Source organism: Sander vitreus, chromosome 15 (assembly GCF_031162955.1).
Source record: "Sander vitreus isolate 19-12246 chromosome 15, sanVit1, whole genome shotgun sequence".
NCBI lineage: Eukaryota > Metazoa > Chordata > Actinopteri > Perciformes > Percidae > Sander > Sander vitreus.
Window position 1 is genome coordinate 12824274 of NC_135869.1, and position 25015 is coordinate 12849288.

Consider the following 25015-nt stretch of genomic DNA (forward strand, 5'->3'; position numbering starts at 1 on the left):
AACTGACAGGCTGTTGCAGAGCTTAGCTAAAGCTTTGAAATGGACTCTGCCTTGCTCCACTGGACCAGAAACTACATTATTATTGTTTATTATTGTTATTAAATAAACACAAAATGGAGCCATTTAACAGAACTCTTGAAAAAAAAAGATACCTTTTAAATTTGGAAACTCTTGATTTTAAAATGTATATTTTAATTTTTTCTACAGGATAATTTCTTACTGTAAACAAACACCAGAAATGTTATTAAAAATCATCTAGGCCTACTAATAATACCAAGTCTTCCATTTGTAACATTTTTTATATCTAATCTAAACTGCAGTAAATCAGCCTTCAAGCTTGTTTAATGTTCAGGCCTGGCTGCAAACTAAAGATGCAAGGATTAGTCACTTAGTTAGCTTTACCCATCCGCAGCCTTCGCTCAAGCAGATACATCTCTTTGGTCACCCCAAAAGCCCACACCTCCTTTGGCCGCCGCTCCTTCCAGTTCTCAGCTGCAAACGACTGGAATGAACTTCAAAAAACCCTGAAACTCAAAACCCTTATCCCACTAACTGCCTTTAAAGTACTTCTGTCTGAGCTCCTGTCCGATCACTGTACGTGCTAACTGTTCTCCAGTATTCATGCACTGTTTTGCACACCCTTATTCCATTATCTCTGTCATGCCCCATTGCACATCTTCACCTGCACTGCTATCATATCTGTTTACGCTCTTTTCCATCTGCCCTGGCATGCTCAACTCTTATTCTTCCCACCAATGTTGTCATACAATTTTTGCACATCTACTGACCTACATCACTAACTAGACTACAATTTGCACTAGCTGTATATTGACTCTTTACATTTCAGCATTCATATAGACTATTCATTTATATTGTGTTATTACCATATCACTTTCGTATATCCATCGACTTACTTACCTCACTTTGCGCCAGCTTTGTAATGCCTACTTAATCTGTATTTTATGTAGCCTATTGTATTCTGTATTTTTGCACTGTATTGAATATAAAACTATGTTGTCTTGCACGCTTATGCTTTATTCTTGGCCAGGTCGCCCTTGCAAATGAGAATCTGTTCTCAACGGCCTACCTGGTTAAAAAAAATAAAGTCAATTGACAAAAGAAATTGGAAAATATTTGGATAACTCACAAAAATAATCTGGTTCCAGCTGTTATGAGTTGCTGCTTCTCCCCGTTTTTCCCTGAAATCAGTGTTCTGGGTCTTTAAAAAAATCTTAGAAATGTGGGCACATAGGGCCTAATTTTAAGTAGATGAAATGGCTAAAATCAGCCCCATCTGTTAACTAGGTTATATTAAAATGCTGTTTACACAGTAAAACAATGCATCAAATGGTACAATATATAAGAACTCTGACAGCCATTTCACCTGTATAGTAACTAGGCTAATTTTACTAATACTTCCAAGTAAATTTGTGTAAATGTTCATGAGCCCTGAATCTAAACTGCAACAGCTTAGCCAGTTGAACAGATTTGACAGCGAATACATCTTTATGTTCAAAGTCTCATCCACCCCCAAAGTGACATGCTTTCTGTGACTCAGCCCTTACTCATGTGTAACTTATTTTCTTCATACTTAATGAGCTCCCAACATGTTCAGCAAATGTCCACCAATGTGTGAAGCCAAAATGAGCACAAAACATGGATGCTGGAGGAGAACAGTTGAGTGTGCCAACAATGAAATGAGACTGAGCGATCAAGCAAGTAGTCCTGGAGACGATACGTCTCCAGCAGCTGCTACTGATGGGCAGACCTCCAGCACTGTTTATCCACTCAAAAAATGTGAAACCGCATTCAAGCCACTTTGATCAAAATGTAACTCATTTTATTGGGTCAGCAAATGTCATGTTACAAAATAAACATTCCAATTAAGATCTGTTGTCTTAATGAACTAGAATTCAATGTTTGAAATTCTCAAGAGCGTGACATACTAATCAATGTGTCAAGTGACATTCATTTAATTACTTTCAAATTAAAATATTTTAATGTACGTCAACTACATTTAAAAAAAAAAAGCCAAAAAGACCCAATTTCTCAAAAATGTAAGACCCGTACAACTGCACAGATTTCAGGAAGTTCAAACTTAACGGTCAAAATGCGCTGCTAGTCTGGATTGATTTTTATTTAACCTTTTAGTGGTACGACCTCAGGCTTCTCCAAAGGGCGAGGCTGTTTCATAGCAAACAGATTGCGCAAGTTGACTTCTGGGTCAACATAATGAGGGATCTTGCGTTCATTGAAGAGGCCTGCAAGGTTGGTTTCCACTTTGGCACGTCGGGAGATCCGCATTCGCAGGGCAAAGAGGCCACGCAAGTTTTCCTCCACAAGGGGCAGATGGTGTCCATCCAAACGCTTCTGCCAGGACTTTTTAGGGCGCTGACGTTTCTAAACAAATAATGGAATAATGTTTTTGCAGTTTGACGCCAACTATATATCGTTTGAAAACACTTGGTAGAAAGTTGATTTGCTTGAACACAAAGTCATGTAAAGCCCCAACCCTCTCAAGAGTCTTGATTTCAACAGGTTTAAAGAGGAATCCAAAATAAATAGTCCCGTGGCCAGATAGCTTTAGAGCTCACGGTTGTGTAGTGCTTTAGTCCACATCTGCACTGTTGGATACGGACGATACAGACTTACCTTCAGAGTGGTGGCACTTGGGTCATGGCGAAGCAGGTGTCTCGTCATACTCTCCTAGAATGTAATAGAAACAAGCCATAATGTAATATAACACTGGTTGAAACTTTTGTTCAACACAAAATGGCAGTGAAATGTGCAGAAATCATGTCACTCTGTTAACACCAAATCAGAATTGCTTATGATTGGATTTGGCATTTTCAGAAACTACATTTTCTTGACTGAACAGTGTCACATTTGGAATATGAATGCTGTTCATTAAATGACAGTTGTGCATCATGCAAATTACTCAAGGTAATTTAAGATCTCCTTAGTCTTTGAATGTAAAGAAAAACCTGATATTCTGATATATCTCCTCACAAGGACCCGTAATAGACATGTTACTTACCCGCATAGCAAACATGCGTGGGCAGTCAGGGAAGGAGCATCTGTATTTGAGGAGCTCGAGGTGCACCTTGCGGATGTGGTGTTGCAGGTTAAAGGTTGTAGAGAAGTAGGCCTGGCAGTTGTCCCTGGGACAAACCAGCACGGGCTTATGGGAAGCATGGATGCGTTTGTGCCTCCGCAGAGCATCCGCTTTCTTAAACTCCTTCTTACATGCTTGGCATGTGAATGTGGCTACAACACATTTTCAAAATGTAAAAAAAACAAAGGTAAAACATTTAGGATAGATTTCAGTACATTTGTACTATAACCACAACATTTACCTGGATGTTTGGCCATGTGCTTCTGAAGTTTCCCCCAGGTATGTTCTAACACCTGGCAGTCGGCATGAGGGCAGCGGTAACCTGCACGGACCAAACAAGGCCAGTGAGTTTATCAGGAAATCAAAGGCTCATCACCAGTTGGCTCTCTTGTGGACCCCTTTGAGCAACCATATACCAGACATGTCATGCCCTGAAAGAAGTAACTTCGAAGCACAAAAGGTCACATTCAAACGTAGGGACGGAAGATGAAAGAACCCTTACTAAGATTGAAATAGACCAACCTGTGTGCTTCTTCTCATGGGCTTTGCGGGCGATATGGGAGTCGAACGTGGCAGAGCATCCATCCTTCGAACACCTAAGTACCCCACCAGGGACAGGCAGAGGAAAAAATAAATTTAACCAAGTCAACTGGGGTCGGTCTCTCTCTCTCTCTGCTGGAGCCTGTACTCCAGCATCAAAGATCTGATTAATTAAAAATGGCAATTGCATAATCTTTGACAGGCTCATCATTTCATAGGACAAACCTTACACCACATGCTTTTACACTACAGCTAAATCTATGCCATCGTTTGAGATGTGTACTGCAGACATACTTGGACTTAATAGGCACGTCATGCTCCTTTAAGTGCAGTTTAAACTGTCTGCGTTTTTTGAAGGTCAAGGAGCAGTTTGGCTGGTTGCACTGTGGAGGAGAAAACATCAAATTTTAAAGACTTGAAAACTGGCTATTCAACATCGAGACATGACTTTTAGAGGATGCTGTTATGTGGCATTTTGGCGCCATCTCGTGGATACATGCGTGTACTAAGACAAACCTTGAAATACTGGTTTTTGTCTCCGTGGGCGTAGAGCACGTGTCTTTTCAGCTTGCCTGCATGGAAGAAACTCTGCGTGCAGCCCGCGAATTTGCATCTGCAGAAAGCACAGTTAAAGTGAGGTTGTAGGCTAGTTGTGAGGAGCAACAGGAGCCTACAAATGGGACTTATTGTGACTTACTGGAATTGCTTCACCCCTCCGTGCTGAAGCATGTGGCGGCTCAGGTGGGATTTTCTCGAGAAACGACGACTACAGCCGGCAATTGTGCAGAGACAAGGGCGCTGTAGACATTTGGTAACGGTTCAACAATAAGCCTACAACTTCAAGTAGCATATATGCACTTTTTTAAAATAGTTACATAATGGGGTCTTTATTTAAAACATTTAGAACATTTATGCAGTATCTTTTTCTCACCGCTCCGGTGTGCACCGTCTCATGCTCTTCCAGTTTCCACTGTCTTGTGAAAGTCGCTCCACAGTCAGCGTGGGCGCAGTTGAACAGCTGCATCCGTGGACCGCCAACAGGTTTCTCATTGGGCACACCATTCATTTTCCTTTATCTTCTGAACACTTCTCCGAAGAAGAACTGTATGGGAAAGGCCGCCGGGTTTTTTTGCCTGTCTTATAGCCTATTGAAATAACCTAATTTCTTAATTGGCAACGTCGGGTCACCAGCAGTGTTCACTGATTCAACGCATTGCAACTCTCAAGTAGCCTACAGCTGAAACTAATTAACCTAATTGCACTGCTAAGCTCAGCTGTGCAAACAAACGTGAAACGAGGGCAAGCCAACACATGCCTACCGACTACTCAAAGCCAGACACTTGTTACCTGTAAGTGTTACAGGAGACATGATGGAGAAAAAAAAAAAAAACAGTAATGTGTTTAATAGCCTGATTGATGATTGCTGAGATTTTAAGCTACATAGGCCCTGTGTATGGGCGTCAGTCTACTATAGAGCCTGTAAACTATGACAAATTACTACATGACTTATTTTCCATAAAATCCTAAATATGTCCACTATATTTCTCATAATAGTGACTGATAAAATGCTGTTAACTGGCCAGTGTGATAAATGACATGATGAAGAGGGGAAAAAAAGCATAGTATGATATACAAAAAAATACAATAAATATGAGTCAACATAGAAATATGACTTTCAGCTAACATGTCATAAGTCTTTCAATGAATTTTCTGTAAGTGTGATACAGCTATTCACACAGTAGAGGGCAGGGTGCCTGTGCATTTGGTTGACTGTACACTTTTCACATTTACTTTATAATAGATATCTTTAATGATTAAGTCCCACTGTCTGTTGAGCCCGATAGATACAAGTGCTGGTCATATAATTAGAATATCATGAAAAAGTTGATTTATTTCAGTAATTCCATTCAAAAAGTGAAATTTGTATATTATATTCATTCATCACACACACAGTGATATATTTCAAATGTTCATTTCTTTTAATTGTGATGATAACTGACAACTAATGAAAATCCCAAATTCAGTATCTCTGAAAATTAGAATATTACTTAAGACCAATACAAAAAAGGATTTTTAAGAAATGTTGGCCAACTGAAAAGTATGAACATGAAAAGTATGAGCATGTACAGCACTCTATACTTAGTTGGGGCTCCTTTTGCCTGAATTACTGCAGCAATGCGGCGTGGCATAGAGTCGATCAGTCTGTGGCACTGCTCAGGTGTTATGAGAGCCCAGGTTGCTCCGATAGTGGCCTTCAGCTCTTCTGCATTGTTGGGTCCGTCGTATCGCATCTTCCTCTTCACAATACCCCATAGATTTTCTATAGGGTTAAGGTCAGGCGAGTTTGCTGGCCAATTAAGAACAGGGATACCATGGTCCTTAAAGAGTGCCAAAGCTACCAGTACCTGGTACTGGTAGCGTTGGCACTGTGTGCAGGTGCCAAGTCCTGTTGGAAAATGAAATCTGCATCTCCATAAAGTTGGTCAGCAGCAGGAAGCATGAAGTGCTCTAAAACTTCCTGGTAGACGGTTGCGTTGACCCTGGACCTCAGAAAACACAGTGGACCAACACCAGCAGATGACATGGCACCCCAAACCATCACTGACTGTGGAAACTTTACACTGGACTTCAAGCAACGTGGATTCTGTGCCTCTCCTCTCTTCCTCCAGACTCTGGGACCTTGATTTCCAAAGGAAATGCAAAATGTACTTTCATCAGAGAACATAACTTTGGACCACTCAGCAGCAGTCCAGTCCTTTGTCTTTAGCCCAGGCAAGACGCTTCTGACGCTGCGTCTTGTTCAGGATTGGCTTGACACAAGGAATGCGACAGCTGAAACCCATGTCTTGCATACGTCTGTGCGTGGTGGTTCTTGAAGCACTGACTCCAGCTGCAGTCCACTCTTTGTGAATCTTCCCCACATTTTTGAATGGGTTTTGTTTCACAATCCTCTCCAGGGTGCGGTTATCCCTATTGCTTGTACACTTGTTTCTACCACATCTTTTCCTTCCCTTCGCCTCTCTATTAATGTGCTTGGACACAGAGCTCTGTGAACAGCCAGCCTCTTTAGCAATGACCTTTTGTGTCTTTCCCTCCTTGTGCAAGGTGTCAGTGGCCGTCTTTTGGACAGCTGTCAAGTCAGCAGTCTTCCCCATGATTGTGTAGCCTACAGAACTAGACTGAGAGACCATTTAAAGGCCTTTGCAGGTGTTTTGAGTTAATTAGCTGATTAGAGTGTGGCACCAGGTGTCTTCAATATTGAACCTTTTCACAATATTCTAATTTTCTGAGATACTGAATTTGGGGTTTTCATTAGTTGTCAGTTCTAATCATCAAAAGTAAAAGAAATAAACACTTGAAATATATCACTCTGTGTGGAATGAATGTATACATTATACAAGTTTCATGTTTTGAATGGAATTACTGAAATAAATCAACTTTTTCATGATATTCTAATTATATGACCAGCTCCTGTAGTGTATCTGATATTTCAAATATAGTAGGGAAATGGCCTTGTGTCTTTCTCATTTGAAGTCAAAGATGGTACAGATGTCAAACCTCTGTTATCAAAGATTTTGTCTGAGGAACAGACATCTAAGACAACTTTTTGGCAATAGCTGCTGTAAATGGAGACAGTTGATTCAAGTAGTCATTCTTATACATTCCTTCTATATTTCCCCCACTATCTCTTGATACATTTTAGTCTCAAAGGGGAGTAGATGAAATATTCAGAGGGGGCTGTCAGTGCACAATGTGCCTCCATTAACGGAATGTATTGCGGGATGGCTGCTCAGCTGGAAAACTTAACCTGGAAGGAAGGAAGCAAACCCTGCAGGTCACAGGGCTGAGACAGCAACACATAGAGCACTGTCTGCAGGTCTCCACTTACAAGGTCTGATTGATCTATGGTTCCTAATAAGAAGCCAATTACTGGTGTACTGGTACACTGTCTTTTGGACATTTACAATTAAATTCATAAATCACACAGGACCTGTCATGTTTACCTAAATCACTACCGTATTACTAAACGTGTTGCCAGTGTAGATCTACACAGTAATATGTTTATATTGATCATATTTTGGAGTGTTACATATTCTAACTTTCTTAAAGGGATATTTACAGTATTTTTATGATGATTGGCTGGTCATTGTGGTGAATACCAATGTACCGATATTGCATGCTTCAAATGAAGATACCTGAAAAAACTGCTTTATCTGTCCAGAATCTGTTCTGCTTAATTTGCCTAAATACTAGGCTACACTGCCTAGTTTCTGAATTCACTTCAAGAGAAGGGCACTGTACTTTAATAGATATTCTAAAGACAACATTTTTGTTGCATTTTTTTCTACAGCTACTAGAACCTCAAACGCTTGCATGTAAGATAAGCTAAATCACACTGAGAAACAGTTTTTTAAATAACAAAATGGGGAAATCTACCTCTCAATCACCACAATGGGTTTGTAGAAATGCAAATATGGTTTAATATTAACTTTATCAGTTCCGTATTGGTTGGTAATTGTCACTCTGTTGTCACCGATATCAATATTACAATCATTTCGGTATTAGACATAGCAGACCCAGCTTTTATTTTATCCCATGTAGGCAAAATGTAGAACTAGTTATGGAACTGTTGTTCTTATTTAAAGTTATGGCACTTGGATTTATTTTATATTTCACAGCAGAGAATGAGAGGTACTTGTCTCCAATGTGTAACAGCATAATTACAGTCATTTTGTAAAACTATGAATGACAATAATGTCCTGAACTGTTTGAGTTGGTTACCGTAGAGACAGGAGGAACACGAGACTACATGACGATAAGGCCTCTAATGTTTTTGCGTTCAGCTGTGATGCTTCTCCTCGCTCGGGGGATTTTCTACTACAGACCGAGTAGCTAAATGAATGACATGTGAATCCCTAATCCCTTTTATGGCTTCTGTTCGGCCGTGCACCCCAGCATCAGCCGGGCTGTCGCATTCTCTCCCTGGCAACGGGAGGAGGAGGCAGCTCGGGATGAGGGAGGGTACCACGGTTCGACGTGTCCTCCTCACCGCAGACCCAACTCATTTCTCTTCGCTTTCCCATCCCTTCGTTTCCGCATACCGCAGATTCGCATATAGGCTATACAACCTTATCTACACCCAACGCGCAACCTTGCGGAGCTGCATCTCTGCGCACTCTCGCGTTCCTCACTATTTCGTCACTGATCAATCTATATACGCATGTAGCCTATTGATCATCTCCGCCTTAGGCTTATGATTCGTTATTTATTATTATGGTATGTTAATCCAAATTCTCAATAGCGGTGTTTGCCGGAGCTGAGAGAGGGCGCGCGCGCGAGAGAGAGAGAGATATATATATATATAGAGAGAGAGAGAGAGAGAGAGAGAGAGAGAGAGAGAGAGAGAGACACGAGGAGAGGGGGAGAGATGAGAGAACGCGCATTATCAGATGTTTAGCTGATTCACTTTAGCTCTTCCATCATTACTGCTGTGCGTTTATTTGGTCTTTTTCCTCCCCTCCGTCGGCCGGGTTCGTGACATTTTGCGGCTCCCGATGTTGTAATCCGGGGGAATATGTGAAGATCATGCTGGCGGTGTGGTGCTTCATGGTCTTTGCTGCAGTGGGCGAGAGGCTTGCGGCGGTCTCAGGTAAGAGAGAGAGAGAGAGAGAGAGAGAAGATAGAGAGAGGGGGTTTGGATAAAGAGCGGGAGCACCTTTTTCGTTTCCTTTGTATCTACATTTTTCCCCTTGCACCAGCACTTTTCTAAGGTGTAGGCTGTGATTTAGTATAGCGGGAGCTCGGTCTGAAAGCACTCTCCAATGCGGTAGATTTGCTGCATCAACACATTTCCATTGCAGCCCCATCACCTATATCCAATGTACATACAACCACTTCCAGGGTATTTAAACTAATAAACATCTGAGAGCACTATGATATAACTCTTAAATCAATAAGGCAATGTGTTTAACAGCCTTATTGATGATTGCTGAGAAAGGCCCTGTATGTCAATATGGGCGTCAGTCTACTATAGAGCCTGTAAACTATGACAAATTACTACATGACTTATTTTCCATAAAATCCTAAATATGTCCACTAAATTTCTTAGGATAAAGCAGAGGCTGATACAATGCTATTAACAGGCCAGTGTGATTAATTAGGTCACCAAACCATTACCTCACAGTAAGAAACACTGATTTGAATGCTCACACAGTGCAACTAAATATATATCACTTTTAAATCAACTTCTACCATTTGCTTTGCTTACTACACCACTACCAGGTCCGATTTAGACAGGCTCAGGTGTGTACCTTCCTTGCCAAGGTCTCTGTACACTCATGAGTCTATGGTGAGAGTGTCTCTGTTGTACTACCTGCAGGTGTGGACAGGAGCCGGGTGCAGGATGGACTATTCTGGGACTGGTTTACCCCGGCAGGGCAGCCATACAGCGGGGACACTGCCACCAAGGTCACCTATCCAAAGCGGCTGGTGCAGCAGATCGAGTCGGAGGAGGAAATGGCTCATGACTACTTGGATACCAGGGTGAAGAACAGCACCGGGAACACCCTGGTAAGTTGTAACTAATGGTAAAGCCCATCTTTTTGCCAATTTCTTACTCTCATATCCCTGATTCTGTTTATTTTCACAACAGGTTGCTCTGTTCTCTGTATTTCTCAGCCCAGTGGTCTTAATTTGGGGGCCAGATACAGCCAGACAAGGTTTCAGGAATCTCCCAGAAAAATTAGTAATAGATTAATCTGTAATTTGATTAAAAGTAAAGTATCCCAGTTGGACAATGTATAAAAATAGGTTTTTAAACCAACACATTTTTTCGGGACTAAAATTACATGAAATGGGGGCCTGCAGCTTCATGTGTAGCTCAATAAATTCAGGAAACTTTTGAGAATTTGATGTCCAGTGCTCAGCATGCATCCTTACTAAAGAAGATTAGTGTCATTTCAGCACGTAGAGATGCAACGATTTATTGGCCGAAAATCTGTAATGGCCGGTATTCGCCTTGTTGACTGCAATTGGCCTATCTCCAAATGTTGTGTTGAAAGGTTAAAAAGGCTTTTAAAGCCGTTTTCAAATAAATCATCTTTATCATTTGAAAGAAAGATATATTAAAGGTTGTTTGGATGATTCAATTTGTGCTCATTCAAAGATAGTGAAATGAGGGCTGAATTACTTCAAAACATTTCACATTTCATTTAATTTTTTTTTAAATGAAGAATTATTTGTTTCCCTGGCACAAAAGGGTAAGCAACAATAGCAAAAAAAACAACATCTGCATTGGCTATTGGCCAACTTGTTATTTCGAACATTAGTATTGGCCCAGCATTTTACAATCGGTGCATCCAGCAAGTCTATCGACATTTTTGGGCGTGACAGACTGTCATTCTGCTGATGGGAACCTCATTTTTCCAGTGTTTTTAACAGTGCAGCGCTCAGCTCTCTGCAGCTCATGCAGCTCCTGCTACACAGGGATCCGCTCCTCGTGATTTTGACCCAGTTATCACTAAAAATCCCTTCAAAAGTCCACAGTGAAGTAATGTCAGCTGATATGAAACCAAGACAGACAAGTTGGTGTGTTACAGCCATTGATTCCTGCCTAATCTGAAGCCGTAACATCTGGCAACAAGTTCTGAAACTAAAACCTTCTGACCTGCTTTGTATACTATGCAAGTATTGTAGTAAATGCACAGTTCATCAAAGAGCTGTTTAAATGTTTGCGTGCGTGTTTGTAGTGGCCCTCATCTTCACATGACAAAGCTTAGCTCGTCCGATCATCCGGCTGCCATGCTGAGCCCTCGACTTCTTCATTATTCAGTGGTGTGTTGAAGTATGAATTAATTATGAAGCAGCTCTGTGTTAGAAGTGCTGCATGGTCCAAGAGGCTTGAACACTTCCCATCCCTGCCCCCCCCGATTCTCTCTCTCTGCCATGTTGATATGATGTAGTTCAAATAATTGTTATGAGAGAGTACATTAGGCTCCTTACACACACACACACACACACACACACACACACACACACACACACACACACACACACACACACACACACACACACAGTGTCACATGTTTAGAGACTATAAAAAAAAACAGCTAACATTATATAATATACATTCAGAAGATAGAAATGATGACACTGTTCAAGTAGACAAGGTTTCAAAAGTCCCTGTTTCAGCAGCTGTACTAGACCTGCTGTTTGTTTTGGGGTGAGCTGAACTTTTCTGTCTTTTCTGTCACATCATGCTGCGTTGAAAATGGGTGAGGTGGCATTTTTGCCTCACTAGTTTTTTTTGTTTTTTTTTTAAGTTAATATGCTTCCCCAGGATATTTATATTATTGTTTGGTTGGTGCATAACCTGTATCTGAAATTGATTGTATTGGTTAATTAATGGCCTTTATTTCTTATGTGAGAAACCATTTTAAGGATAAGTCCATTAAGCACTGACTGTGGGACCAATTCCCATATACATGTAGCAGTTTGTTGTTTAACATAAATAACTCAGACACAGCTTTTGGCATTACTATGATTATAATAAAAATGTATATTGACTAATGAGTAATTTACATTTTAATATCCATCATGGCTCAAAAAGGCCTATAGGAAGATGGATGGATGATGTAATATGATCAAAAGCTCCAGAGCAGCTCGAAAAAATAATAATTTTGAACATCTACAATTTCATTGCCACAGTGCAACTCCTTCAGCTGAGGAAGATAAAAGAAAATGGTTTGTAGAGCTGTGGAACAGCTTTACTGTACAGAAGCACAGAAGCACTGATGGACACCATGCATCAGCCTGTTGTCCATACTCACTGGAGGGAATCATTCCTGGACAGTGATGCATTTTATTGTAAAAGCCCAGTGATTCACTATAGCTTGGTTCCCCCAGACTGAGAGCAAAGCCATGCTGGCATAGTCAGAGTGGCTGAAGAGACTTTTTAGTCTGCAGTAAATCTCTCTCTCTCTCTCTCTCTCTCTCTCTCTCTCTCTCTCTCTCTCTCTCTCTCTCTCTCTCTCTCTCTCCTGGCCCTGCTGTCTCCTCACTGCCTTAGCTCTGGCAGCTGTCCAATAGGGGCATTGGCACAGCATGACTGAATTTAGACCACACCAGTAAAGTTTTCTCTTCCTCCTCTTTCCCTCCTTCTGCCTCCTCCATCTCCATACATCTCCATCCCACAATTCTAGATTAGCTCTTAAACAACCATAGCTCTCAGCGGTCATAACTCTCTGCCTGAATGCTGGCAGCCTTTGTCGATCAATAGAGACTTTATCAATCATAATATTTCAGCTGCCGAGTTGCTTTTAGAGCATACACAGGTTGATTCTGTTGAATTATTCATAGAACCTTTTCACAATCACTTTGTGGCATTTACAGAGTGACACTTAACAATTGTTTTGTTACACTTTGATTTATCAACTGTGAAATATGTCTGTCACTGTGGGGTTGTTGTTGTTTTTTCAGCCCATCCACTTGGCCCAGAGCTGTTTCCAAGTAGAAGCCTTTGGACACACCTTCACTCTGGACCTGGAGCTAAACCAGTTAGTATTACTGTTCAAAACATCATAAGATCTGCCTTTTTGTACACACTTGTCTCAGTAGTTGTTCTTAATTCACTACAGCTGTTCTCATTAGCATTTCCCAGCACTTAAGCAAATGCACTTAGCGTCTCTATTATGTTGCATGACAAGATGGGGAATACCAATGTGGCAAACACAGACACACACTGCTGCATGTTTATGAGGTTCCACTGATTTTATTAACACCACATGTTAATATGTTCACTTATTCTTTGTGAAATACATTTGAGGGGAGAGCAAGAGGTGGGAAATAACCATTTTTTATTACATAGCGGTGATAGAGATAATCCTGTTAGAGATGTTCATGCTATCTCTTTTTTCTTTGTAGTCACCTCCTGTCTTCAGAATATGTGGAACGACACTTTAACCAGGATGGGAGACCTTCACAATCAGTGGTAAGACTGTTTGCGTGGGATGGGGATGTGTACTGGCAGGATTTAAGTGAGTGAACTTTTGGCACAAAAAAGGCAGCATATTAATGAGATGACCAGAGCGGCGGTGCAGTATTCAGTTATTTGGCTGCAGAAACTGAGTCAAACTTTGTCCCATTTTACACTGGTGCTGTTGCCAGTGAATCTTAGAATTAATTTAAATTGCAATGCCTCACTAGAGCTCATCATGTAACACAATTCCTATGTCTCATATATATTTAAAGGTCATCTAATGCAGTTTTTTTTTTAATCTTTTAAGGCTAATCTTTTTATGTGATGTTTTCTATCGTATATATTATGTTTTTACAGTTTGACATCATCCTCCCATCTTATCTATTTATAGAAAGGACATTGTGTGCTCTCTGCTTTAAAAGTGGGCTGCCATGTAACTGTTAAGATGATGTATGTAACTGTGCTCTACATACGTGGGTTTTTCCTGTCAGCGGTGTGCATGCATGCCTCTCTGCTGTGGCAGTCAAGAAGAAGTCAAGACAGACCGTCAAGAAGAAAGGCAGCAGATGCCTGCAGTGTAACACCACAAGCTCAGAGAAAGAATTAAGAGATAACAGGAAAATGGATGAAAGCCTTGACATCTAATGTGATGCGTGCTTGTCAGGACAGACCAGAGGAATGTCACTGCATTCTGCTAGCCAGGAGGGAGGGCTAATGTTTTTTTTTTTTTTTCTGAATAAATGTGCCACTCACTGCCCCCCCAGCAGACACCCACTCACCCAGCCAGCACTCCATGTCCCCACCCATAATCATTCCAAACTCTACCTCAATCCTCCTGGCCAATCACAAGCCTGTTTCCATAGCAACGAGTTAGATCAGCAGTGTCATTAAGTTCTTGGCAGCGAGAGAATAAAAGAAGAAGAGCGAGAGGGAGGAGAGCTGGTGAGAGAGGAGGAGGAGGGAAAATGAGGAGTAAAATGCCAGTTAATACAAAAGGCAAAATGAGCTTGAATGCTGGAGCAGGGAGGAGTCATTTTGGGGGTGTATGTGTGTTCATAGACAATCGGTTTGTTCCAAGAATGGCGGGAGGGAGAGGAGGCTTACAGGGCCGGGGATGGAGACCTATAGTCAGGCCAGATTGGCGCCCAGCTGGACAGAGGCCTCACATGATGCCTCTGATGCTGACATGGCAGGTGTGATGCATTCACGGCAGCACATCACCAGACTGATCTTGGTCATCAGAATGCTTTTGTTTCCATTCAAAGCACTGAACTCAACGTTATTCAGGTGAACCATTTTTCTCACCTTTCCTGGTGGTTCATCTTCGCCACTGTGACCTCGTGAAACAGTGTGCCCACTTTTGAGGGAGTGTTAGCTGGAGACAAAAGCTATGGCTCTATAGCGGTAGTGAACGTTGTTAAGAGGAAAGGACCGAGCAGAGCACAATTTGTTTTTTACTCTCATCTGCCAATTGTACAGGCATCCCATGTTAAATTCTCAGATCTAACTGTGTGAGCAACATGAGTGTTGATTTATTGAAGAGATCCTTGTCCTGGGTTTACCTTCACCTCTATTGTCAGTGAAGCACAATAGAGTGGAGTATAGCACAGGACACAAGTAGGTCAAGGTCACAAACTGTGCCATGAACGTGATAGTGGGGAAGGAGGGAGAGAGGAGTGACATATACAGAGGTTGTGAGAGGGTTTTTTTTCCACAGAGCTGACCTTTTACGATACCCAATGAAGTATAAAAAGGGCCTGTAAAGCCTGAAGTGTGTCAGTAGAGGTTGTTTCATGAAACAGTGGTGTGGTGTGTCCACAGGGAGGGGAGCACTGCTACTACCAGGGAAGGTTAAGAGGTTTACCAGAGTCCTGGGCAGCTCTCTCCACCTGCCACGGCCTGCGGTGAGCCTGACAGTAAACCTTTATTTATAAAATCACATTTTTGTCCTGCTTAATTTCTCTGCACACATAAGTACTTAGGTTTGCTTATTTGTTGAAGTTTTTTTTCTTCTTTTCTGCTCTGCATCTCACTGTCTTTCTCTTGTTGTTGGTCCTTAGCGGCATGTTCTCTGACGGCTTCTTCTCTTACGGGATTGTGCCCATTCACAATGGGAGCAATCAGGTAAATAGTCAGTGGATAGTAGTTGTAGTGATAATTATTGAATTATTGTGAGTTTGGATGCTGATTTTGCTGTCTTTAAGTTCTTATGTATCTAATGTCATCTGGGTGTATTCTGTTATAGGATGATGGCGCTCACTTAATCCGCAGGATGCCTGATATCAGACTTCCCCCCCACTGCCCAGGTACATAAGTGTATTTAAAACATAAGCTATTGACACTCATATCACATCAGAATAGTACTGCCTTTATGTCTTTTCTTATTTTCTTATCTTTATCACATATTTAATATAACCCCCTTGCCCTCAGTTAGATAAATTAGACCCAATCTCCTGTGCACTGTTGCAATAATTTAAATTACCTAATATTGCAATAAACCTCCAACATGGCAGTTGTAGTCTCCTATGTTCAAATAATTCAATTTATTTTCTCTTCACACCAGAAAGAATGCACAATTCAGACCAAACAGATGTAATAATTAAATGGGATGTAATCTTTAGTTAATTCAGACGGGGCAATAATTACAGTCACAGCCTGTTGGATTGGGAACTGAAATGTTTTGAATGAGATTGTGATAGTATTGTTTGCACTGCACAAGAAACAAGTAATATTGCTCTAAGTGCCTGCAGCTTCTGCTTCTCTGTGTGTTCAGACTGTACAGAGCACAGTGAGTGGGATAGCAGAGAAGGTGATGGTGATGATGACAGACCGGACCAAATGAGGGAACAGCAGGTGTCTGGGAGGCTGAGGAGATCTAAGAGATATATTCGCAAGCCCTCTGTCCAGACTGAAACCAAATATATTGAGTTGATGGTGGTCAACGACAATGAAATTGTGAGTTAAATCTATGTTTTGCTGCTAATTATGTGGATGTCTGATCTGGTTGGTGCTCTTTGTTGTGCAGAGAAATTAAGTGTCTGGCTCATACAGTAGAGGCTGTCCTACAGTGCCTTGATATACCAGCATGGTTTTGCGTGGCTAACCATCTACCAGCATAGCTTGGGGATGTGTGTATTAGCCTGGTTGTCATCACGTTTTCTTGTCTGACAAATGTTGACATTTTTCATTGACATCCACTGACATAGTTTCTTTCTTTATTTTATTTATCAGTGTGTGTGTGTGTGTGTGTGTGTGTGTGTGTGTGTGTGTGTGTGTGTGTGTGTGTGTGTGTGCGCGCATGCGTGTGTGCATGCGCATGTGTGTGTATTTGTGTGTGTGTATTTGTGTATGAGAGGGTAAATGTAATTCATCTCTTACACCATCTGTGTATCTCTCCACAGTTTGTACAGCTGCGTCGCTCCAGCAGCCAAACCAAGAACTTTGCCAAAGCAGTGGTCAACATGGCAGATGCAGTAAGAGCTTTGTTTGAAGGATTATAATCCTACTCCTAAACCTTGCATTCACACACCGCCACCTGTCAAGAAGTGTGCGTTTATTTCCACATTTGCAAATGATTTATCCCAGATACCACACAAAGTGTCCACAGCACAGGTGTCACGCCAACAAAGCGGTAAACTGATAAGCGTTTTTGGTCCCCAGATCTACAAGGAACAGTTGAACACGAGGATTGTGCTGGTTGCAATGGAGACCTGGACCTCTAAAAATATGATGCCAGTAGTGGAAGATCCATTGATAACGCTGCAGAACTTTATGAAATACAGGAAGGACAACATCAAAGATCAGAGTGATGTCGTCCATCTTTTCTCGTAAGAGGACACAAATCCAATATCTTGAGAATTAAGGCTTCTTTGATTTTTGGGTGTTAGTTGAGGTTTTATTTTAAATTATGGTATCTTTCCTTTGCACCTTAGAGGGCGAACATTTCACAGTAGCCGCAGTGGGACAGCCTACACAGGAGGGGTGTGCTCTCTAACAAGGGGAGGAGGCATCAACGAGGTGAGGAGAATCTAAATATCTATTTTCTTTTGCCACCAACAAGGATTAAATTAAACTAAAGATTAGGGTTAAACTAAATGTAGATACAAATTAGTTTAATTTAATCCATCTTTGTTGAACAATCTAAATGAAACCATTGATTAATAAAAATAAGTTTAATGAATGATTAACATATTTATGTTGAACCACCTAACCTGCCATTTTAAAGTAAGTTAAGTCAAATTGGTGTTTAAGGGTCCTATTTTAACGATCTAAGCACACTGCGTGAAGCGCGTGGCGCAGGTGCGTCTAGGGCGTGTCCAAATCCACTTTTGCTAGTTTGACGGCCGAAAAAAGGGGCCGTGCGCCGGGCGCATGGTTCAAAAGGGTTGTACTTAGTGTCTTCACTAATTCATAGGTGTGTTTTGGGCGTAACATGCAATAAACCAATCGGAGTGTCATCTTCCATTCCCTTTAAATGCCAGGCACGTTTGTACCTTGGCGCATTGCTATTATGATGGCGGATTTGCACCGTAATATTTTTATTTGTAATTTTTTGCATGTTTGTGTGCTGTGTGTGTGTGTAACAAGCATAGTGTGCGCGGGCTGTGCATAAGCCTAGGCACATTTTACTAATGCACTGTTAAAATAACAATGAAAGGTTACACTTAACTTGAAGGTATCTACGAGTGACATGACACTGTCATGAACGTGTCATAAACATTATAAACAAGTCATAAACGTTTATAACATAATGCTTCTTTTAGTAAGTGTCATTCGGTTTTTGTGATGACAAGTTATGGTTAGGGTTAGGGTTAGAGTTAGGGTTAGGGTTCATGTGTCATGATTGTGTCATGTGTTCATGACAGTGTCATGTCACTCTTATGTAGATACCTTCAAGTAAAGTGTTACCCAATGAAATGCTGCGCTATTGACTTTGGACCAGGTTTTTGTTGGTCAACTCCTGATCACTTCCCGCTGCCTCAAGATAGCAATACGACAATAATTCACCTGAACACACCTCCTTGTAAGACCAGCACGCCCATGGGCGCTGGTGCATTTGCTATTTAAACGACGTGGGTGCTGGACGGTCTTAAAATAGCAAAGACACTTGCGTCTGGCTTTGCGACGCGCTGCGCCGGGTGCAAGATAGGGCCATAAGAGTCTGGAGCAGCATGGTCAATTTTAATTTAGGTTGTGAGAGGACTAAACCAAGATATGAAGAAAAGTTTGCATATAAACCATAAACCTGTTCAATTATTTAAATAATATTAAGGTTTCAAGTTTTGTTGCAACAGAATTATTAGTTAAACCATGATTTAAAGTAATAGTAAATGTGCTTATTCACTTTTATTTTTTTTCTTCATTTGTACAACGCACACGTTTGTATGGTAAATATGTAGTTTAAGCCAGCAGACAGTTAATTCAGCATAAAGACTGGAAACAGTAACCGCTAGCCAGACTCCGTCTTACTGGTCCCAGCCAAGAAATAATCCAGCACATAACTCCTCAGTAAAACGATGATTTGTTGTTTTTACACTTCTGTTTTTGTACAGACTTAACAACTTTAAACATGCTGGTAGGTGGCTATTGTTACCTTTTTGACAGAGCCAGGCTAGCTGTTTCGCACTGCTTCCAGTGTTTATGCTAAGCTAAGCTAACTGGCTGCTGGCTGTAGCCTTTAATTTATCATAAAACAGTGGTATTGATCTTTTAACTCTTGGCAAGAAAGGTAATAAGCATATTTCCCAAAATGTTGAACTATTACTCATTATCCTGGTTTGAAGTACATCATGTTTGGTGCAACCCAAATTACCTTTAGCATTGTATATCAGTGTTGTCCCCATCTCACAATAAAGCTTTCCTATGTGTATTCATTCCAGTATGGGAATGTAGGAGCAATGGCTATCACTTTGTGCCAGAGTCTTGGCCAGAACATCGGCATGAGGTGGAACAACGTACGCAACTCTGCAGGTAAAAGATAACAGGAAAGCCTGATAATGCAGGGGGGAGGATAGAGAGATCTAATAAACCAGGCATTTAACTGAATAAATGATCAAAGCAAGATCAGTGTGGGAAGGATTGAGGCAAGGAGGGATGGTATTGAGAGGGGGTGTTGGAGAGAGAGTTGGGTGTTGTATCCGTGTCCAGCAGTTCTCTTCTGTAATTAGACTTTTCCATTAGGTGATAAGTCACCTGTGTCCAAGAAGGAGGGGGAGGTGGTTAGAACATTGCTGCCACTGAACAATGGGCTCAGTGATTAATGTTGAAGAGCCATCATGCCTATTATTTAATGTCAGGACAAGAGCTCAGTGCACACACTATAGGCTCTCCATACCTCTGTCACTAGGTACCAGATCTATGGAAAGTCTATTCTTCTTTGCTGATCAAAAATCTCGCTGCAACATGTGAAGTGTTACAGCTTGGGTTGTAAATGCCAATTACCACATTCTTTTTTTCCTTTCCTTTCCTTTTTTTGAGTCATCTTTCCCCTCTCATCTATGCTCTTCTTCCTCCTTGTCTTCATTATAGGAGACTGCAGGTGCCCAGATGCCTGGCTGGGCTGCATCATGGAAGACACGGGGTAAAAATCCACATCATAGCACAGACCAAAATTAATCTCTTCTCTGTTTGTTGACCAAATTAAACAGCAGGACTGTTTTCTTGTCGCAATCCCTCTTGTCGCTGCAATTTGTTCCGTTCATTTCACTCAGTTAGACAATTAAACACCTGTAACAAAGGGGTGCTTTGACTTTTACTTAGTCTTCAGTGAGCCAAGCCTGTGATAATCACAGCTTGTATTTGATGCGTTAAAGAAAATTGTTGAAACATCAGACATCAGCGTGCCCACCACCTTGAAAGAATTACAAATTGAATTTAAAGTATTTACTACACAGAATGCGTTTTGAGTAATATCCTACTACAGATGGTAACATTTCTGTCAGATTGCAAAGTGATGGCACTGACACCCACATTCCTTACTGGCAGAAAAGCATTGTGCAGTTTTTTTTATTTATTGTCATGTCCTGGTCTCGATCTTTGTGTGTGTGTGTGTGTGTGTGTGTGTGTGTGTGTGTGCGCATGTGCGCGCGCGTAGATACTATCTGCCCAGAAAGTTTTCTCGCTGCAGCGTTGATGAGTACATCCAGTTCTTGCTCCAAGGGGGCGGGAGCTGCCTCTTCAACAAGCCAAACAAGGTGAGGGCCATGTGGGGCCTCTGAGCATCATTTATGGACTAAATTATTCTCGAGTCAAATCTTTATTGGAAAACACATACTTACATGACCATAGAATATTTTTAGTTTTCTCCTTTTAAGCAATGCATATTAGTATCTCCATACTTCCAGCCAACAATCTCCTATATTTCTGACACATTTCATCTATCCTCCATCTGTCTCCCACTTATATATATATGTGCTCATATATGTCCGTCTCTGTCTCCCTCAGCTGTTGGACCCTCCAGAGTGTGGGAATGGCTTTGTGGAACCAGGGGAAGAGTGTGATTGTGGATCCCAGGTGGTGAGTATGCAGTTGGATATCATGTGTTGCCAGCTATTAAACTGAGGCAGAGCTGAAGAGTTGTTTTCATTTCTATGGCTGCAGGAGTGCGCCCGTAGTGGAGGAGCCTGCTGTAAAAAGTGCACACTTACCCATGATGCCATGTGCAGTAACGGACTCTGCTGCAGTGGCTGCAAGGTAAGCCTGTATAACAATCATCTTTATATAAGAAAAATAAAGTATTTAACAATGAGGAGTGCCAAACCAAAAGAATTGTCTGTTGTAATTTATTATAAACGATTAGGGTTGGAAAATAGGGAATTTGAAAAGAAATAACTGGAAAAAAGTACCAGTAATAGTTTTTTTTCTGCATGCAATACTTTTTTGGACTGACTAACACATCAGGCATCCTGTTTTTCGGTTTTGCTCATCAAGATGGCAGGAGTAAGACATTAGTTCTAGAGATATTTCATTCACTTAAACCTCTACAACCTTTATCTTAGTGTCAAGGGCTATAAGGGTATACAGTATTTTCCCACAAATATAGATCATAAAAAATTAAGTGAACTGAATGTAATAAAATGCAAAAAAGAAAAGTCTCTACGAAGTGCTACTTATCTCTACAGCGTGTATGATTACTTATATGACTAATCCAAAATGTACCTGATGCCTTTTTATGCTGTGACCTAGTATGAGTTGAGAGGCGTGGTATGTCGAGAGGCTGTGAACGAATGTGATATCCCAGAGACCTGCACCGGAGACTCCAGCCAGGTAGGGTTTACTGGACACTGAGGGGAAAAAACGGCAAGATCAGCCAGAGTATTCAGAACATTAAGTACTTTTCTTCTTTTGTAGTGTCCTCATAATGTGCACAAGCTGGATGGCTACATGTGTGATTCTACTCAGGTAAGGGCTGGTTTGGTTTAAGTATTCTTGTCTGAAGCTCACTCTGATGTAAACTTAATTATTGTTGTCTCATTTCTTCAGGGCCGCTGTTATGGTGGACGATGCCGAACTCATGATGGACAGTGTAGGGGACTCTGGGGTTATAGTAAGTATAGAACATGTGCAGCTTGCACCTGGAAAAAGTACGTTGTATGCATGGCGTTGTAGTCTCTTTCTCCTTGCAACAGTCTAATTAGTATGTCTGTTTGCCCTCCCAGATTCAGCGGACAGGTTTTGTTATGAGAAGCTGAACGCTGAGGGGACAGAGAAAGGCAACTGTGGTCCAGGTCCTGAAGGCCAGGGCTGGCTGCAGTGCAACAAGCCGTGAGTCACACCATCCCGATACCCTTTGCTAATATTCTCATAGAAGAATAAGAGTGTGTTCACTCTAATCTGCTTTTCAGATACACATTGTTCTCTGCCATTTACTTTTTCCTGTTTAGTGATGTTTTATGCGGCTTCCTGTTCTGTGCCAACGTGACGACAAAACCAAAGTTTGGAGACCTGCAGGGTGAGGTGACCAGCTTCACCCTCTACCACCAGAACAAGTACCTGGACTGCAGGTAAGTGGGTCACATCTATCTGATCAGCTACAGCTAACATAGTGTAAAAACAAGAACCTTGTGTTCCTAAATGGCTAAAGGTTCTATCCCTCTTCTCCCACCTGTCTGACATGTTTGGATGGTTTTTCAGAGGTGGCCATGCTCTGCTGGAGGACGGATCAGACCTGGGCTATGTGGAGGAAGGCACTCCTTGTGGTCCCAACATGATGTGTTTGGAGCGACGCTGCCTCCCTGTGGCGGCGTTTAACCTCAGCACCTGTTCTGGATCCAACAATGGGCGCATCTGTTCTGACCACGGGGTAAAATCCCTCCTGAAAAGTGAACGTGTTTTAGACACATAAGTTACATGCACTGAGGGACCACTTTATTAGGTACATCAGTGCAGTACAACAGCCCTGCCATAACATCTATCTTTACGAAGCTCATAATGTTTTTGGTGACATTGTTGTAAGTGTGTAAATTCAATTATATGTCTATTACTGAGGTCATAGTTGAGGGTGATGTCGTACTGGACTGACTATATTGAGAAGGGTTTAAAAAAAATTGTCTCTTTTATTTACATACATTAAAACTGTTGTTTCAATTGCATTTAAGTAACTGTAATCTATGTATTTCTGACCTGTTTTACATTTAAATATAGGTGGTGACATATAACCATTGTTTTTCCTTCAAAGATTTCCTCTTGTTATCTACCAAATAAGCATTTTCAACAAGCAGTTGTTTCAACAGCATCTAAATGAATATATTTCAATGTGAAACAGGTTGAAACTATGTGTTGAAATACTGTAATTGAAAGGCTGTTGAAACACCAGTGCCAATGTATATGTCACCAATATGACAGCCCAGTTTTAACATAGATTAAAAAATGTCTTTTGACCTGTAAATCACCAAATCCATGCTTACTGGCTATACATTTAAATTCTTTCTCTGCTCGTGCACTTGATTTTCATCTCTCCCTATCTCTCTCTCTCTGTCTCTCTCTCGTAGACCTGCAGTAATGAAGTGAAGTGTATCTGTGACAGGGACTACACAGGAAAGGACTGCAGTGTCTTTGATCCCATCCCTGAGCCAACCGTCCCGACAGGCCAAGAGAAGAAAGGTCCATAGCGCCTCTCAACCTGCCCATGTCTCTTTTTCTGTCTGCCTCTCATATCCCCTTCATGGTCTCTACCCATCATCACTGTAGCTTCTCTATGCACTGAAGCAGAGCACAATATCTTGTCCTCGAATACAAAGAGTAGTTCACCTGATTATTGTGAGAAAGTTAACATCATTATATAGACCACACAGTGTTTACCCTCTTGGTTCCTATGTTGGAAGAGTGTGGGTGTGTGTTGAGACATGTTTATCCATTAGAGCATATGTGCATGTACAGATCATTTGTTTGTGTGTGTGTGTGTGTGTGTGTGTGTGTGTGTGTGTGTGTGTGTGTGTGTGGGGGTGGGGGTGTGTGGGGGGGTGTGTGTGTGGTGATACTGAATGTCTTCAAGTGTCTTCCCTACTTTCTTGCAGTCTTCCAATGACACAGAGCAATTGAGCAGCTGCTCTCATAGGGCCAAAAAAGCCACCCTGAGCAAGAGGGTGTCCATCTGAAAGAGCAGGCAAGGGGGAATGAGAACAAAGTAATAAAACCCCCTCCTTTGTTTTTTTTGTGTTACTGTTGTCTCCCTGACATCCCTCGCCCACCCGCCCGTTCTCCCACCTCCAACCCATGTGCTGGTATCCTCCTTCTTCCCTTCATCTCTCTTTTTCTGTCTGCAGGTATCTTACTATCTGCCTTTCTCTCTCTCTAGTTGTTGTCGATGTACAGTGTTGATGCTGTCCTCTGACGTGTGTTTTTTAGTGGTGTTGTTTTGTTTCTGCCCCCCTACTCCTCTTCCTCCTCCACACCCTTCCTCCTTCCTCTGCGCAGGTCCCAGTGGCACCAATATCATAATAGGGTCCATTGCAGGTGCTATTCTCCTGGCAGCTATAGTCCTAGGGGGAACAGGATGGGGATTTAAGTAAGAGTTCTGGCATGCCTTTGTGTACCTGTCTGCTTCTACCTAAAGGAACCCCCGCTCCTCCCACTCTCACCCCTCTGAAATAGAACCTCGTTCGCAACTCATCGCCCATCCAGGGGAGGGGAAATGGGGAGTGAAGTCTGAGCTCAACCGTGCACATATTTGAACTGCTTTTTGCATCAAAATCCGTACGGAACATAACACCGCTTGTTTTGTTTTCTTTGATCGAATCATTAATTAAACATGAGCTCTATCCTTCACCTCTTAGTCCCTTTTATTTATATATATATATATATATATATAGATAGATAGATAGATAGATAGAGATATATATATATAGATAGATAGATAGATAGATAGAGATATATATATATATATA

The 25015-nt window shown here is 41.5% G+C and overlaps 2 protein-coding genes across 2 annotated transcripts; one reads left to right on the forward strand and one right to left on the reverse strand.

The window, feature by feature from the left end:
- Positions 1 to 1840: 1840 nt before the first annotated feature.
- 42sp43 (P43 5S RNA-binding protein) lies at positions 1841 to 4721 on the reverse strand. Its single transcript, XM_078269558.1, has 9 exons — positions 4587 to 4721; positions 4353 to 4453; positions 4172 to 4268; positions 3950 to 4038; positions 3638 to 3711; positions 3357 to 3437; positions 3038 to 3267; positions 2653 to 2706; positions 1841 to 2400 (listed from the first exon to the last, which is right to left on the reverse strand). Exons 1-9 carry the CDS (start codon positions 4719 to 4721, stop codon positions 2140 to 2142), a joined length of 1122 nt encoding a protein of 373 aa, XP_078125684.1. The 3' UTR covers positions 1841 to 2139.
- A 4418-nt stretch (positions 4722 to 9139) lies between these two features.
- LOC144529906 (disintegrin and metalloproteinase domain-containing protein 11-like) lies at positions 9140 to 24649 on the forward strand. The gene is made up of 24 exons (XM_078269269.1): positions 9140 to 9305; positions 10035 to 10225; positions 13133 to 13209; positions 13577 to 13643; positions 15453 to 15535; positions 15692 to 15755; positions 15877 to 15937; positions 16405 to 16586; positions 17033 to 17104; positions 17292 to 17458; positions 17564 to 17648; positions 19511 to 19601; positions 20160 to 20211; positions 20725 to 20824; positions 21075 to 21146; positions 21231 to 21323; positions 21816 to 21896; positions 21981 to 22031; positions 22113 to 22176; positions 22289 to 22394; positions 22514 to 22633; positions 22764 to 22932; positions 23621 to 23732; positions 24546 to 24649. The coding sequence occupies exons 1-24, from the start codon at positions 9242 to 9244 to the stop codon at positions 24638 to 24640; spliced, it is 2319 nt and encodes a 772-aa protein (XP_078125395.1). The 5' UTR covers positions 9140 to 9241; the 3' UTR covers positions 24641 to 24649.
- Positions 24650 to 25015: the final 366 nt, after the last annotated feature.